This window comes from Nothobranchius furzeri, chromosome 6 (assembly GCF_043380555.1).
Source record: "Nothobranchius furzeri strain GRZ-AD chromosome 6, NfurGRZ-RIMD1, whole genome shotgun sequence".
In the NCBI taxonomy this organism is placed as follows: Eukaryota; Metazoa; Chordata; class Actinopteri; order Cyprinodontiformes; family Nothobranchiidae; genus Nothobranchius; species Nothobranchius furzeri.
The window spans coordinates 62,085,402-62,103,518 of NC_091746.1; the positions used below are offsets into that span (position 1 = coordinate 62,085,402).

The 18,117-nt window shown below is 43.3% G+C and overlaps 1 protein-coding gene across 2 annotated transcripts; it reads right to left on the reverse strand.

Annotated features, from left to right (window-relative positions):
- Window positions 1–486: 486 nt before the first annotated feature.
- Window positions 487–18,058, reverse strand: usp20 (ubiquitin specific peptidase 20). Of its 2 annotated transcripts, none has more exons than XM_015943045.3 (25): window positions 17,832–18,058; window positions 17,570–17,668; window positions 17,365–17,418; window positions 17,018–17,080; window positions 16,775–16,915; window positions 16,578–16,677; window positions 15,796–15,865; window positions 15,579–15,692; window positions 15,397–15,475; window positions 14,745–15,252; window positions 14,503–14,652; window positions 13,330–13,442; window positions 12,918–13,090; window positions 10,348–10,442; window positions 10,238–10,271; window positions 10,114–10,159; window positions 9,852–10,032; window positions 9,571–9,697; window positions 9,319–9,488; window positions 8,791–8,872; window positions 6,311–6,419; window positions 6,122–6,224; window positions 5,971–6,039; window positions 895–1,063; window positions 487–715 (listed from the first exon to the last, which is right to left on the reverse strand). In XM_015943045.3, the coding sequence occupies exons 2-24, from the start codon at window positions 17,645–17,647 to the stop codon at window positions 906–908; spliced, it is 2,817 nt and encodes a 938-aa protein (XP_015798531.3). In that variant the 5' UTR covers window positions 17,648–17,668; window positions 17,832–18,058; the 3' UTR covers window positions 487–715; window positions 895–905. The 2 variants fall into 2 exon arrangements, with proteins under 2 accessions (XP_015798531.3, XP_015798532.3); XM_015943046.3 differs by having other exon boundaries at window positions 17,570–17,665; window positions 17,832–18,024.
- Between the last annotated feature and the right edge of the window lie 59 nt (window positions 18,059–18,117).

Sequence of the window (18,117 nt, forward strand, 5' to 3'; positions counted from 1 at the left end):
TATTAAATAACTCTGAGCATGTAAACAAACAAAACTGTCCGTTTCAGAAAACAAGAACGCAGCATCTCAGCTTTACAGCAGAACGCTCTTACTTGCAGCTGCATGCAGTTTGAGCTCAGAAATAATTGTGCATAACTCGCACATGCATGTTTTTAGAGCTAAACAAACCTGCTATAAAAATGTCAGCCGCCAAAACTAACAAAAAGACTTCCATTCCTGAGGGCTCAGTGCATGATGTGTTTAAGGTGAAAACAAGAGTTTCTCACTCCGGGTCTGCGTTTGTTGCTATGCTAGTAACTAGCAAACAGACATACAGCAGAAAACCACTTTGTATATCTTAATTGTTGCTTCCAGTGAGGAAAAAGAAAAGTCTCCACGCTAAACATCGGCCTGCGCCGTTCTGGTTTGTGACACCGGCAGCTGTCCGCCGGTTGCGGCCGTTTAAGCGGTACATGACATCTAGCCACTACAGCAGCCACTGAGACACCACGGTGACCAAAACCAGCTCTGGAGATGCAACACAAAGTCGTTTTTTTAAACCTTAACAGCAGATTTCTGAGCTAAAACTGTAATATTTAGGTACCGTTTCCTCTTCTTGCAACTTGGCTTTGAGATAATGTGTTTCTACATTTACAAAGTGCTCACAATGCTTCATCACCAAGGTGCAAATTCATCAGCTGCTTGTGAGGGCAGGAGTGGGAAGGAATCAGGAGACCTGTGGGGAGAGAGAGAGAGAGAGCATAAACTCCAGCTGCAGATGGGATTTACAGATGTGTGGTGGTAATCTTGGCCTCAGATGCACAGCTCTTGCTGGACAGATGGGATTTATGAGTTTATATGGTTTAAGTTACACGTTCTACTTTCAGATGAAAGACAGTCAGTGAGGATTATGACCTTTGTCAGTCTCAAAGTGCTCTGGTCTCCGCCTCGATCTTCCTCTCTCCATGAAGACTGTCGGGGTCAGCCGGGGTCACCGTCTGTCTAATTGCAATCTCAGGACCTCCGCCATAAATGCCCAACAAGTACTGCCATGTCTCCTCTGATATCTGGCCATAATCGGCACCTGAGGTGAAAGGCACAGCAAAAATATGTTCATCTAACTCAGCATGTCCCAACCTTTATTTCTTTATTCCCCTTTCCTGCACCAAGGTAAGCCAGGCTCCCCCAACCCCAGCTCCTACCCACATACACTCACCAAAAATGATTAAAATTATTAAATACAAGCTTTAGACAGAAACACAGAGTTTTGGTTGAACTACTGGGTGCGTTATTGGGATTTCTTTTTCTTCTTCCGGCTCTTGGAGAGTAGACGCTTTTTTCCTCCTCTCCTCCCTATCTTAGCCCCAAGGCTCTTTGTCTGTCTTTGGGTGTACGGAGCTTCTACATTTTTTCTGGAAACTGGAAATTATTAAAAATGGATATGGTCAGCTGGTCTCTCAACGCGATTGATAAAACTTTCTCAACGATGAGAACGGGAGAAGGGGCTCCAGGGTGCCCCACTGGGACAGATCCAGTTGGGCGCATCATGGACTCCTGGAAACAGTGGAACCTGATATGCCTCTCTCAGCTCTCTGTAGAGGAATCTGGAGACGTCTGGATATTCGTGGTGTTGGTGCCTGGTTTCCCGCTCTTTGGCCTTGGAGGTTACCTGGCTTACTGGAAAATTAACGAGCTGTCGAGGAATACTGGCTCTTTCCCGGAGCCCAGGGATGGATTACACCGTGCTGTGAATTCACAGACTCATATAATTGTCGAGATGATTCATAAGCTTGGAACTTTGGCTGAGATTCATGCATTGGCAGAAAAGATGGATGCGATCAAGGAGCGAGTGGACGAATCAGCACAGATTGGGATAGATTAATCTACGCCATTATTGGATTTTGAGAAGTTGAGGACCAGTGGAACTCTGAGACAGAGAAGAAATTATTTCTGTCGGGCCCCAAAACAATTTCTTATCTGAATCTGGTGCCCTTGAGCCTGTGAGGCTGAAATGAATAGCCCCCCTCAAAAGAAATGTGGAATGCTGCTGTTGCCATGGCAACTCTGTCTCCCTATGCCAGCCTGGGCGGGACTGCGAGCTGTGAAGGCCACTGAATCGTTCCAGGAGTCACTGTGCTCTGTAAACCCAACGACCTCCCACCCCCTTCCAGACTGAGGTGAAGAGCGCTGCTTATCACTGCTGCTGCTGACGACGTGTGGAGAGTCCCAAAACCCTACCACCCCACCTAGTGGACACTTATGTTGTGTAGTGTCTGAAGTCTGTTGCATTTCTGTCTGAGGTGTTTTTGCATAGCAAAGCTGCCCTCCCTGTGGAGGGTAACTCTGAAGTGCCTTTTTTTTCTTCCACCTGATCCAATCCTCATGTAGCGCGACTCGGATTGCGAATGACCACAGTCACCAATTCTTGTCAGGTGTCTTTGCCCATGTATGTCTGATCTCAGAATTGTGTGTGCTGAAACTCTAATTTCCCTCTGGGATTAACCCTCTGGGGTCCAGGGTGTAATTTGCCGTTTTTGACTAATTTAGTTTTCCTTTGTATTTCCAAAATAAAAACCATAACCACTGCTTTATGTGGTATCGATCTTTTCAGCACAACCTGGACTTTATAAATTTATACTTATTTTTTATATTTGGACATAAAGGGGTTGCATATTAGACCTTAAATCACTCAAAAACATAAACTCCGAATTGGAAAAAAGTTGCTTATTTTACTGTGAAACCAACAAACATTTATGACGAATGTTTTTTTATGATTTAGAATGGTAATCTAGACTGTACATTTATAAAAAATATGAATAAATATAGCAAATAACAAATTTAAAAAAAAATGATTAGCCCTCTGGGGTCCGGAGTGTAAATCACCATTTTTGACTCATTTTGGTTTTTCTTTTGTATTTTCTAATAAAAACAATAAATATTGCCTTATGGGGTATCTTTTTTTTTTTTCAGGACAACCTGGACTATCTGAATTTATACTTATTTTATTAATTTGACAATAATGTACTTGCATTTTGGAGTGGGGAGTGGCTCTGTCTCACGCAGCGGAGATCGAGATCTGACGACTACGTGGCGCCACCCACTCTTCTTGTTGGGTGTCCGAGGAGCTGTATCTCTGCCTTCATCCTCTACCTCATCATGACCCAACTCTTCTATGAGGAAGGATGGATCTGCCACATCGTCATCAACATCCTCCCTATTTGCCTCAGACTCCGGCTGTGAGTCTCTGTCCACTTCCTCTGCTTCCAGTTCAAAAAACAGCTTAACTGCCTGGTGGACATTTCTCATCATCCTTTATTGAAGCCTAATAAAAGCCTACTAAACTGCAGCAGGGTTTCCCTTACATAGGCGTGGCTGTGACGGTCTGCCACGGCTGAAATCCCACCGCCACGCCTACAAGATCCCAAGTTTTATTTTTATTTTTTTTGCGCTGTTTCCCGAAGAAGCAGCGGGAACTACTATGTTGTCGCTTGTGATCACAGCCGGCGGGCAGCAAGGAGGAGCAGGCAGGGCAAGGTGAAGTTACAGCATAAGTTACTGAGTTTAAAATTAGAAAGGTAGCGGTGGATATAATGCTTTTTGGTTTACATGTTTCAACAGCATTAAGATAAACGAGTGTTGACAATCTTGACAGGGTTTCCTCCAGTGCTTATTAGGCCAGGTTTTCCTCCCTCCACCAGGCTAATCATCACTTATTCAAGTAAAATTTATTTATTTTTTCATGTCTGACTTTAACCGCATCTAATACTGTATTACGATGTGAGCGCAACAGCGACAACTTAAGATCGATGTGTGAGCAGCATGAGAGGTCGGGTGTTTTCATCTGAACCCTTAAAACCTCCAGCAGGCTACGCTGCACTATTGAAGTGTTAGCGCTGCGCGCTAACAACTTAGCGACGTTGTCGGTACAGGATCTGCTCGGGTGCAAGATCGGCTCGGGGTCCTTCGACTGCCGATGACGTCAAAGTACGGCAAACCCACTCGGACAAAATCCACTACACATCTATACTCTTGGAAAGAATTTAGCAGTTTCGTTATTAAAATAATGTTTCTTAAGACGTAAGTTTGTGTTTATAATGGTATTTGTAAAATAAAACACTATATTTTATTCATAATGTTGAACTCCTCTTTGAGCACATCCCTTGAAGGATCACAGGTATTAGCAACACCTGTGAAATTATATATGCAGGAAAGAAGTGTGTCCCGTTTATTGAAGTATTTTGTGTTTAGAGTTTTGACGTCTTGTTCATGCGTAGTTCAGTTACACTCATAGCTGCTAGCCAAAACTCTGGAGTTAAAAGATTTCTGGCTTTACTAAAATACCTGTCTGTACTTATTTGATTGATGGTATTTTTACTTTCTATTAGACTCCAAATGTAATCATTTGGCATGTTTCTAATTCATAATTTGTAATAATGTAATTGGCGATATTAGCATTAGCATTCCTATGGGTTTTTCCACGTATATTAGCATTGCGCTAACCACTCGCTGCCAAATTGCAGCCTTTGCGACTAGAAAATCTCCTTTTGTCACATCGCAATTTAATTGCACATGCAGTTAATCGTTCAGCCCTAATATACATGCAGCTCTATGCTAAAAGTGTATTTTCAAAGAGGTAATGATGGATTTCTTTGTAAAAGTTGTCCATCTTTCCAATAGAAAGATTTGCCTGGACCAACGTAACGTGATAACAACGTAACGTGATTACGTAATTCCGTAAGGTTCATGTTCAGCCAATCAACTACTTAGACGTCATCGGCAGTCGACGGACCCCGAGCCAATCTTGCACCCGAGCAGATCCTGTACAGACAACGTGACATGTCTCAGAGAAAGCGTAAAAACACGTTGGACGCTTCTTCTGAAGCGGGAAAATAACACTTCTTCTTAAGCAGAGCACGACGTCGCCTCGGCTCGTTCACCCTCTGCCGAGCCGGACTGGGCTCGATAACATTGACCCAGCACAGCCACTGGGTCGTTGGAGCTGCCCCATGACTGCCTGATGGAAAACCAGCGGGTTTCATCAGACTCGTAAAGTTTCTTGTTTTTGCTGGGGACCCCCTGTATTTTACCGCTCCCTCCTGCAGTCTTCCCCGATTAAAATGATTCTGTAAACTCCGCGTATCAATAGAAACAATCTCTGCCTCTGCCAGCTGCAGTAAATGTAGTCTCCAAACAATAAATAAGAGGTGCATTCATCTGTGTATCTCCTTTTATCCGCATTAGTGATATTCTCAGCACCAGAACAGTGAAGCAAAGAAACAGATTCCTGAGTTTGTTAGTGATTTTATTTATTAGGTGCATCTAACCTGTTCTATTTTTCTCTGAAATGAGATCAAATCAGTGCTTCTATGGGTTGTCTCCTCTCTGCACTAGAAATCTTTACTTTATTTAGAGACGTGTCATAAAGCTTTTGTGGGGTTTTTTATGTTCACAAGCACATTCCCTCTCACGGATTACTAAACTGCTGTTTTGACAAGTCAGATTGTCTAAAAATAGGTCGTTTTTTAGCTTAGTATAACTCCACTTTTACGTTGCCTATTAACAAAATTTAAAAACTGGGGTGTAGTTTATAATCTCCTTTTTAAAGCTGAATTGAAAGCGAAACTCAGGGAGGCGGAGTCTTGCTGCTACAGCGTCCCAAATCAGACCTGTTCAAAAGACGCATACACGCGTCCATGGACCCCAGAGGGTTAATAAAGTATCTTTGAATTGAATTTGAATTACAAAAGTAATTTTTACCAGTATTTGGGGGGGGGGGGGGGGGTCACATGATGTGCAATATTATCTGGTATATTTGCATATTTTCTCCTTTGTACTATATTTTTAAAATTCATTGAATCTCAATGATTTTTTTCCCTTGTTTTCCATGTTCTGTTCTTCTGTTCCTATCGAGAAAAGTTCCTGCTGAAAATCCCAGAGGAATCTTCTTGAGAGATTAGGAACGTTTAATCCTCTCTGTCAGTAGTGTTTTACCTTGCTTCAGCTGTAAGTGTCCTCCTTTCATAACGCCAATTTTACTGTTGTCAATAGGACCTGGTGGCTCTGGGAGAAAAGGAAAATACATCATTTAGTAAACAGAGACAGATAAAGATCCTGATTTCTAAGCTAACTCTGGTGTTTTTACCGTTGTCTTTGCCCTTGACGAAGGCCTCCCACTCTCTGAACCACTGCATGCTGATACACAGGATGACCGTCGGCGCCTCCTCAGCCTGGAACTCTTTGTTCAACTACAACAACAACAGCAGCTCTCACACAAAGCACTGGAGATGCATTTACACAGAAAGCCGAACCCTTTTGGAGAGCAGGCGTTCACCTTGATGAAGGTGTCGATTTCGGTTTTCCTACGTTTCGCAAGAGCTTCGATCTCCACCTGACAGATGGCGCACATGTACAGGTGGTTGACAGCTGGGCCCCCTCCAAAACTGAAAACATTCAAACCAACACACACACGCACTTAACAACAACCATAAACAACCATTAAAGCAGTCATGAACCAAATAATCGAGATAAATTATTTACACCCACAACAACTTAAAGAACATGTTGTTTGCCACCAGTTTGGTGGCAGGAGAATCTCATCTCTGCTTTATGCAGATGATGTGGTCCTCCTCATCAGGCTCTGACCTACAGCTGTTGCTGGGGAGGTTCGCAGGCGAGTGTGAAGCGGCTGGGATGAGGACCAGCACCTCCGAGTCTGAGACCATGGTTCTCAGACTCGGAGAAGGGCGGCTTGCCAACTCTGGGTCGGGAGAGAGGTCCTGCCTCAAGTGGAGGAGTTCAAGTTCCTCAGGCCTTGTTCACGAGTGAGGGAAGGAGTAGGGCTGGGCAATATGGCCTAAAATTAATATCATGATATTTTGAGGATTTCACCTCAATAACGATAAACGGACGATAACTACAGGTATGCACTAGCTGGGGCTGTCACATGTATTACGTTGAGACATTTTTATGTGACTTGAGGTGGTACAGCTTCTTAAAGGGACATGAACGTTGCTAACCTACGCACATCTTTCTTTTTATTATCAAATGTATTGACATGGGAACAATTATCTCGATAAGAGTCAGAAATTTCAATAACGATACATTTTCGATTTATTGTCCAGCCCTAGGAAGGAGGGAGCAGGAGATCGACAGGCAGACCAAGGCAGCGTCCGCATCACTGCAGACGCTGAACCAATCCGCCTGTCGATCTCCTGCTCCCGGTCTGTTGGTAGTATTTTATTGTTGTTATTATTGTTTTATCAGTTATAAACACATTTAATTTCCCTCTGGGGTCAATAGTTTTTTTCTGAATTTGAACTGAAGTTAAATAAAATTAGTTGCTGAAAGAAACGTCTTAAGTGTTTTTTTTTAAAGTTTATTAGAAAATGGTGAAATTTAGCTCAACTTTACTTATATTTAAATACATTTGCAGTTGTCTGTAGTAAGAATGAATGACTTGTGAGTCGTTCTCTGGGGGAATAAAGCTCCAATGGGCCTGTTTATTTCCTGATATTTGTACATTTCTCCTCTGATTGACTAACAGCAACGCGACTCAACCACCGGCCACTTTGCAAGGTTGATGTTTTATCTCTATAAACACCACAAGCCTGAAGGAGTTCTGCTGTGTGGTGGAGTTGCTAATGCTAACAGTTAGCTTCTACTAGCCGAGACGTTCTCTACATTTTCCTGAACGCTTAACTAACAACAGCCTTCCCTGTTGCGAGTCAAGATGGGTGAGTCCATTAACGTTAAGTGACACTGTGACGTAGAGCTGCTAGACTTCTCTAAACCGAGCGTCTTCCATCAGATGCTAATGCAATTATCAGACAAGAGAAAATGTTAGCATTAACTGCTGGAGTCTCATAAGCTAAATATCCCTGGATGGATTTAATTAAAACGTTCAGAAAGTCTTAATTGGCTTCAGATGTCATGTTAAACAGATTAGGCCAAGAAAAGAATGGAAATAAGAGCCTAAATCAAGAGATGCAATTAATACCTTTAATCTTCTAATAGAATTTAACATTATTTACAGCACTTTTGAATGTTTAGGTAAAAATGGGCAGATTTAGGCCCAGAAGTGAGTTCATCTTCTAACTGAATGATTGGATATTTTCATGTCAATCCTCTGCAGTGTACCTAAGTGCCCTTGAGCGAAACACTCACTGGTGTATAAGTCACAATCTACAGAGTGCAAATTTAAAGAGCAAGTCACCCCCAACTCAACCATTTTTTTTCCGGATAAACTATATAAATGCGTGTCTAATCGTGCTGCACACACGTGTAGTCAATAGTTTTGCACTTTAGTGCATTTTAGTTAAATTTTTAATTTTCTTCCTAAAACTGTCAGTGTTGTGCCGTTGTCAGGTAAAAACTCTGCACTGCATTTGAACTAAAATCTGCCATTGCTATTGGCTAAGAGGTACCCTAGAATGTTAGCTGGTACCATATGATGTCACAATGTCGTTGTGAGCCTGTGTGTGTGTGTATTTGTTAGCGGCTCTGTCCTCTCGGTCTGCTAGGCAACAGCATTTGTTGCATTTTTCAAACAGGAAGTGGGAGTGGAGTAATACTCTGGTAGGGGGTGACTTGCTCTTTAAATGTGTCCATTCACTAATATTTAAACTGCGTAGAGTTAAAGGTAAAATAAAGATATTTTTCCACAACCATTGATGATTTCCACCCATACCCTAAATCTAATGGTGGTGGTAAAATCCCTACTTTCTTTCTGCTGAGATTCAAAAAAGTCCTAAACAGAAAAGCAACAGAGGAAAACACCGACGTGAGACAGTACACCACTGGGCTAATATTTACCTGTTGTAAAGGTATTCCCACACATTCTGAGGAACGATCACAACTAAATCGTCAATATAGTGGTACTTATTAGGAGGAATACCTGCGAGGAGAGCAAAGCAACAACAACGTTTAGAGCAAATATTTATCTGGGTTCCTGTAGAACAACTCAAAAGCTCCGTGTCTTTAAATAAGCTATTCTTAACTACAAAATCAAACATTGTAATTTACTTGTAGGACGTTACAGAAATGTTATTCATTTCAGTAAATGGCAGTAAGATAATTATAAAGTGTGTCACCCTGAAACATTTAAAAGCTACACAAGCTGCTTTTTTATGGCTGGATTTTACATTTAAAACTTTATTCTAAGGTAAATGGTCGGTTATGATGACTCCCTTCGGTTGGAGCGCTCTCCATCACACGCTTGGTTTTTCCCTGTGGGGCAGTTCTCGACTGAAAACATAACTGAACTTCTTGTGAACTTCCTGTGTGTGTTGTGTAAATTACACCAGACGCAGTTGTGACCACAGAGAGGTGATTGAGACAGACCTCCGTGCTGACAGAGGAACGTGTGATTGCTGATGGGGCCTGGCTCGGCGAAGGTGTTGAACTTGTTCAGCCATTCTCTGGAGATGTAAAACTGCAGCAGGCTGGGCTCCTTCATGTTGGCCAGAGCCACCACCTTCTGTCTCTCTCGGACCGACTCCTCGCTGCTTTTCCTACGTTAAAACGTCAGAAACACGGTCACACCTAAACAAAGATCCGACGGTTCCCATTTCGATCCGATGCTTTTATGCTCACCTATAAAACAAAACGTAGGCCTCTGCATTCTGCACCACCGTCTCGTGGACTTCTGTCACATACTGGTCATCAAACTCATACCACTGACCGTTAATCACATTCTGACAGTAAGCTATATAATGACCACCTGCACACAAAACAGATGAGAAAATGCAAGAAGATCAGTTTTTCTGCTGACTAAAAACTGATAAGATCAAGCAACTCGTGCAGGTGCTTGGTCAGTGTCTGGTGAACCACAGAGAAACGAAACACAGCTTGTGGGAAATGATGTATTCTCATACTTCCTGCCGTGCCATGATGGCAGATGACTGACAGCAGATCGTAGGTGGTGACTTGAGATGGGCTGTCTTTAGCCAGGAAAGGCTGCATGTCGAGGCCCTCCAGCGGGAACGACACGTGGCTGCTGATCTTGAATGAATACATGATCTCGTGTCGAAAACGCTTCAGGTGAATGCAAAGAATCTATACGAGACACATACTCACGTTCAGTAAAGCTTACTTTTTATCTGCAGGAAGACTGAAATCAAAAGATAAAACACATACCTCAGGGAGTTTTAGCACTTTGCAGTATTTGACCCCATTTCGCAACCTGTTACAGGCAAAAATAATTAATAAAAGAACACAGTGTTCTCATCCGAAGCAAGCCTGGATCGTTGTACATACTCACTTCTTACATCTCTCGCAGCTGTACATGTTGTCTCCTGGAACAGATGACGAACAGAAACGTGAGTTCAAGCACATTGAATGGGGCGAACATCACATTTCAGTTCTGTTCACCTTTCAGCTCATCTGCAGCAAAAAAGGCAGCGAGGCAGTCCTCCAGAGTAACCATGGGCCCCCAAAACCAAGTGGGGATGCATGAGACAACAAACCTGTTTAATGAGACAACAATCAGCACTGCACGCAGAAATCAGACCCAAGGCTTCTGCAAATCAGATGGTTAAACGGTGAAGCAGCCAAGAGTCCAGGTAGCTATTTAAAACTTATTACAACCCGACAGAAGACCGTAAAATGTTGAGCAGGCTGTTGAGTTCCAGTTTAAGCAGAACAAAAGCTTTTCAATTCATGGGGAAAAAAGTTTTTTTAAAGTACAAAAGTTCATTTCCATCAGCTGCAAACAGAGCACCAGAGCTGGAACAACTTTTAATTGTATAAAACCAAGTTCTCTCATTTTTCAGTACATTAATGGTGGTCTAAATGAGCGCTTTGTTAGTCGATCTCAGAGGTAAAAAAGCTCTGGCTCTCCTGTTTCAGGAACTAGAAGTGATCCAGAGAGTGGAGCAGAAGACGGCAGGACTTCCTGATATTTGGACATCTCTTCTTTGATTGGCTAACAGCAACGACTCTACCACTGACTCCATTTGCGCTGCAACGTTGATGTTTCATCTCCACAAATAACACAAGCCTGGAGTTCTGCTGTGTTGCTAATGCTAATGGTTGGCTTCTGCTAGCTAAGACGTTCTCTGCTGTTTCCTGAATGCTAAACCAACGACAGCACTTCCCCGTCGTGAGTCAAGATGGGTGAGACCCTAACTAAAGTCCTGAAGTTCGGCATGACTCACCTATGATGACATTTTCTAAAGTTGCAAGCTACTGAATAATAACTAGTTACAACTTGATGGTCTCTGCTCCAACACCTAACATGACAAATCTGAGGCGGCTGGTACAAGAAAGATTCTTGGTGAGGCAGATGTGCTAATAATAATCAGCTAGCTCATCAGCGAAAGCAAAGAAATGAACAGTTGGGAAATGACGACAAGTGCACAATAACTAAATGACAGTAAGGCTGTTAAAGACGCACGCGGCTCAGTTCATCAGCCTGACGAAGTCCGCAGCCGCAAACGAAACGTTGCAGGTAAATAAAACCGTTCTGTGTTTTAAAAAGAACTAAAAGATGGAATTAGAATTTCAACACAGCAACAACACACCAACGGTGGTTAGCTTCCGTTAGCTCAGCAGGCTAACTGGAGCTAATCTAATTTAGCCTAGTGAACTAGACCAAATTCTTGCTTTGCAAAGTTTGGTCTAGGCATGCTCCATTGGAACCTCAGCAGCTCCTACCAGGACTCTGGCTAGCCAATCACAGCTCTCTAGAGGGGTTTCAAACACATAAAGAGCTGTGATTTGGTCCATAATGGTGGGCCAATCATAGTGCTCTATCTGCTTGGTGAACAAATCACAGAGCTTTGTCCGCTTTGTGGGCCAATCAGGGCACTCTATATGCCTGGTGGGTGGGATGATGCAACAGAGTGAAACAAGAGTATGTCACAGTCATTGTCCAGTAGAATGCGGAGATCATTTGAAAGACAACGGTAGAACCTGCCCCACAACTGAGAGCTGTCAATGGAGTGTGGCCACACTAAATAATACATTTATTTAGTCTGGCTTGCCAGGCTAAATCTAATTCATAGCGTCTTTAATTCACCACAAACATTGCAGATCATCATAATTGATGTTTGTTAAATGAACACACACAACTTTTTTCTCCCCCACATTTGAGGGTGGAACTCCAGCGCCACCTATGGATGAGCTGCAGCCGTGACAAATGCAAGGGAAAGTCTCAATTAGTACATCATTGATTTAAAATAAAGGGAAATCTACTCACTGATGTCATAAAACTGTTTTCATCACAAACTGACGATGATGATAAACCACCACCCAGCATAGATAATGAATGCATTTTCTTCTCATTGCCTTGGACAATTATTTTCCTCAACTGTTTAACCATAATCCCAACACTATTCAAGGTTGGCCCTGAAAAACTAAACTCAGACTATTTTAAAGCAGCCGGCTTAAACTCAAATTCAGCTGCAACGCCTAAATATTTAAAAGGAGTCTGGGTTTCACGATGACCGGCTACATTTGGCCGTTTCCTGTAAATAAAAAAGTGATGCGTCATTGCTGATGTGATGAGTCTATTGCAGGGTAATCATACAGACGCCTTAAAAACAAAAGAAAGGTAAGCACATGAGAAAACTGAAAAGAGCGCAAGGCTGCATTTGTTGCCTCTAAAGTTTAGGCAGAGCTACCTGCATGTCCTCACCTGCATTTACCTGTAGTACATTTTCCCAAAACAGCTGCATTCAACGCACGGGATGATCACTTACTTGGAATTCCAAATGTGGTCGACTTCCAGAAAAATGAAGCGAACTTTTACGAATAAATAGGGAGAACATGACAACTCAAGATGCTACTTGCCCACATTCATAGTGAAACACAAACCCTGCAGTCCTGTTTTTCTAACCTGCATCTGGCAATAAAACAAAAACCCTTCACGTGTTTTCATCATCATTTCATAGTTTACTGCGCGTGCGACTACCACTTTAAACAGAATGTGCTTCACTGACCGGCGTATGGAGTCCATGATGTAAGCGATCCAGCCCTGTGAGCCGTAGGTGTCGGGGCAGACGCCGGTCTTCATTGGCAGGTTCTGATGGATGGAGGAATGCAGCTTCGCCAAGTCTTCCTTGCCCGGAATGGGCAGGGATAGGTCCTGGAAGGTCTCTACCGTGGTGGAAACCTGTCACACATCCACAGAGCTGAATCACAACGCATGAGACGGTGTCATTAGAAAGATAAAATGTTAACCTGCAACATTTTTATTCATTTCATAACAGCTATTATTTCTCTCAAATGAAAAAGCACAAGTCAAATTTCTATCTATATAAAATGTCTTCATCTGTGATTACGCAGAACATTTCTGAGTTGGATTACGTGAGGAGCTCCCCCTGGTGTTGTAACACATGAAGCACATCTTACCCTGTCACAGGTTAAACACTGGACCAGACTGAGGATGGAGCCGTCAAAGATGTCTGAGATTACGCTGCGATAGTGAGACTGCTTCTTCTTCCTGGAACTGAGCAGCAGCTGAGCTGGAAGACACGAAGGAGACAGACTCAACCAACAACGCCATCAGCCAGAGTCTCAAGCAGATCTAATCGTATAACGACATCACAGTTTTTCTTCGTTTACAGACATAAATCGTTAGGACTCTTCCACTTACGGGAGACAAATACTCAGTAGTTACTGAAACAACACAAAGACTTGTGGTTGAACAGAAACAGTTACAAGATGCCCCTTAGCTTATCTTTTCTATTGGAGTACCATAATATTTACTTAAGTCGGTTTCATTAGTTTTTTTATTCTTATTCTGATGAACCTAAATTCAACAGAAATTAGATTTTCATCAGTTGAATTTTAATTATTATTATTATCAGTTTCAAGTTACGTCTAAGTCTTCTGCAGGTTTTTCTGTATTTAAATCAACACTAAAGAGATTTTAACACCATTTTCAAACTGGGTTCAGAGATTCTTGAGGCAGAAACATGAGCAACTTCACACTGAACAGCACTGTAACCCTCTGCTGAGCAGAACAGTTTCGTGGTTTGGGCAGGAACACTTGTCAGAGGTCTCTGCCTGCTTTACGGCAATAGCTGTTTACTGTGCCAGTAGCTAATATAACGGCTAACAGCTAGCTTATTCGGTTCGCTGACTGTTGGTAAAAAGTGGAAGAAGAAGAATTTTGCTTTTTTGTTGGCATCATGGAAGTAAAAGTAAGAGAGTAATGTCTACGGAGGCAAAACAAAGAGCTAAAACCAGAGTGAACATCGGCAGAGCCTTGAAGGAGCAGCTGGAGGAAGGAACGTTAAACTTATTAAGTGTTGTTTAAACTTTTTTGTTCCACGTCTGAATAAAACATCACAGTTAAGTCTTCATTTCACCCTCAACTAACAGGTGAATAAATTCTTCTGCTTCAGGCAATGCTAATGAACCACAGTCAATCTGAACTGATTCTGTCACCTGCAGCTTAAACAAGAAGGATAAAGTTCAACAGCTTTTATGGCTGCTCTGCCCATAATTTGTTTTGGCGGGTGAAATATGCACAGGTGTGAAGGTGTAAAACAGAAACCCCAGAAGTAGCTGATCAGGCACCCTTTTTGAAGGAGTATGCAGGTCCAGCTGAGCGGAGGGGGCTGGAGCGTGGTGGACTGGATGACAGTTTGGGATGCAGCTCCTGGAGAGTCCGTACCGGACTGCAGGGACTGGACTGCGGTTGGGGCATTGATGCTTCATTATCTGGTTCTAGAATCACACGTCATATTACGTACACGCAGTTTAACGTTACAATTTAGAAAAGAAAGAAGCTAAACGTAACACTCCTGCTGGTCTTCTACCTGAGGTACTGTTGCTCTGGACTTGCCCTGAAGCAGATGTCTGGTTATTTTCCTGACTTTGGACTTCGGTGTGTGCATCTGGAGCTGACTGCTCCTCCTCTGTCCTCCAAGGAGCCTGCTCCTCAGCTGATGTGTCCACATCCGCATCTTCATCCATCTCCTGTGAGCCTCCACGCAGCGGTGAGCCAGACATCCTCTTCTCCTTCAGCCTCTCCTTCTCCGAGATCACCGCTGGAGAGACGATTCCGGCCATCCCCATGGACGGGGGCCTGAACCCGTCACACTCGTCCTGCAGGAGCAGCTCGCCGTCGCCCAGCCCTCCACTCTCCCCCCGGTCACTGCTGGAGCCGGAGTCACAGGACAGAAATTCATCTTCGGATGGAGAGCGGTCCCCGTCTCTCCTCTCCTCCCCGTCGCTTCCCTCGACACTCAGGCTGCACTCAGTCAGCGGCTCTTTCAGCTCCTCGTGTAACTGGTCCATCAGACAGCGTAGGAACTCCTGAGTGTCCTAGAGCAACACGAGATTATTTCATTTAAAAATATGACCAAAAAGAGGATCAGGGACGTTTCTGCTGTAAAAATGAAACAAATCTAATTGAAACATTTACATTTCCACTGTCAGGTGGTTAGCAGGTACGTACTGAGCGCTTACCTGCTGGGCATAACCTCGAAACATGGGGTTTACTAATTTGATGCCATGAGACAGGCTGGTGGGAACAACATAACTGGGCCTGAGGGAGAAGTCAGAGGAGAGTTTGAAATAAATATATAATATATATTAATAAATCATCTTATATATGTAAAACTGAATAGCCTCAGGTGAGTGTTTGATACCGTTTCTTATGCCAGAGTTCTGAGATCAGTTTCTGGTAGCTTTTACACAGAGCCGGCTTCTTATCGGTCCGGACCAACCCGCTACAGTCCAGGAAAAACTGAGTGAGAGGAGGACTGGTGGAGAGAGAACGACAAACCGCATCAATACAGCTGCTTTAGGGACAAACACAAGAGGAGCTGACACATCCCCACTGACAGAGGGAGAGGGTGAACTCACCAGTTGGACAGGGCCTGAAGAGCAGCATTCATGTAGCAGGAATTCCCAATGTTTTTCATGCCTGTCAAACCTAAAAGCAACAAAAACAAGACCCACAAAGGTCTGGGATGACTTCTTCATACATTAAGATGCAGAAATCAGAAGATTCAACTACTGCGTTAAATTAGGGGCTTGTAAGTAAAACTCTAAAGGCTGGTTTCCACTTTTCCGTCGACACATTGGTGCCCGCACACACTGACGGAGATGTTTTTCTTCCACACGTCTCCGTTGGTGTCAGTGTTGTGAAACAATTCTCTGCCAAGACAGCAGAGGGCGTAGCACTTTCCTGTGGTATCCCGCCATCGTTGCAGTCACATCTCTAGCGTGTTTACTATTGTGTGTTTACATTGCGTTTCTGTATTTCAGAGACATTTTTACTCTGAAGAATTTGCCCCTCATTGTCCTCCACCTCTTCATGTGGTCGCCACCTCTAAACTCAAACTTCCTGTAATTTCCTGACACAAATTAAAAGTCTGCTGCGTTCTTGTTCTGCCACGGTTGTATTAACATTAATATCGTTGGACTTTTGTCGCGAGGCGTTCTTTAAGCTGCTCCGTGTCTGCAACTAGATGTCTTTGGCTCTCGTTTTATTTTATTTTTGAGAGGGGATGGCAGTGTTTTTGATTAAGTTAAAGGAAGCGGCGACCTGACAAATCAGTCTTGAAGTCTATCGCTTTTAATGGATATTTAGGAAATTGGGCTCCACTCGGTCATCCTTGCAAACTCCTTTTATTATTCTGTACCTCTGGGTTTAAGCTCATCCTCCTCTGATTCTGACCCTTCTTCCGCCACAGCGATTGGTACTGCTTTCAGTGGGTGACTTGCTGCCAGAGGAACTGCCTCCTGGGAAAACAATTAACACATTATATAAGCTCTATGCTGCTTTTTGTTGTCGATCAGACAGGAACAAAAAATAATCAGGAAACCTGAGATAACCCACCTGCTCTGTGGCTTTGCAGTGATGAGGAGCGGCCGGAACAGGAACCAGAGCTGGTTTCTGATCTAAAAACACCTCCCGCTCGCACACATAACACCAGATCCTGAAGGTTGTCAGGTTCACGGTCAGGTTGTGCTTCTTGGTCTACAAAACACACACAAAAAAAAATAACTTGATATAAATGAGCTCATGCTCTCACAGCTGAAGATGTGAGCCATTTAATGTTTGGTTGTGTGCGAGTGTTACCTGTGCATGCAGGGTGCTATGATCAGCATAGGACTCCCCACAACCAACATAAGGACAGTCACTCTATAGAACAGAAACAAAATTATGTAACATTCTTCTCATCTTTCAAAGACAAACTCACAAAAAAATGTTTTTTAATGTTTTTGTTAGAAAAAAGCAGCATTTGTGTTTAGGCCTCGCTCTATCATTTATTATTACACAAACACCTCCTGATCTCAGATGATGTATAAGTGCAGCTCCTGCTGCTGCAAGGGCTCTCTTTTATGAAAAACGGAGAAGCCAGACTGAGTTTAAAACAACTACAGAGGATTTAAATGCAGGCGTTTAGGTGCAGAATCTTACCCTACCTGCAAACAAGCCCACAAGTTTGGGCCCCCAGCTCCACATGACTGACAAGTTCCCTGTATTACATGAAAACACGGAAAGTCACTGTTTGTCACACACACACACACACACACACACACACACACACACACACACACACACACACACAATTACAAATACACGCGCACACACACAATAGCACTTCAAACATTAAATAATAAAACTCACCTTAGATTTCTGGATCAGATCCTCTTTTGTCACCTCGCCTATGGAGTCCATGTGGGGACAAACGTCTTGTTCTGCCATGTTTGCTTCTCACTATTTCTGCTAATGAGACATGATTGTGTTAGAAATCAGTCTGGCTAGCTTCGTCATCCCACCACTAAACCCAACGCTGGACTGTCAGCTCTGACATTTTTGTAACAATTCTACGTTACTATATTTTAGAAGTGTCTCCCAGCTCAGCTACGGAGACAGGCCCGGTGTTTACCTACGAAAGGAGAGGAAAACCTCCGGTGTGTACCGGTGACAGCTGCTATGAACAAGTCGCACAGGAGACACGCAGCGCCGAGACTCATAACGGTCACGGCTAACGTTAGCTCACGTTAGCGTAAAAAAACATGATAGTATGCTAGCAAAAATGAGAACTGAGCAACGTCATGCACCGACCCAACATCCTGAAAACAGCCCCCCCAACCCTCTTCTCAAGCAGCGAAGAACGAGCACGGTTCGGAACGGCACGACGCAAAGCACGAGGAGAGTACGTCAGTCGGAAA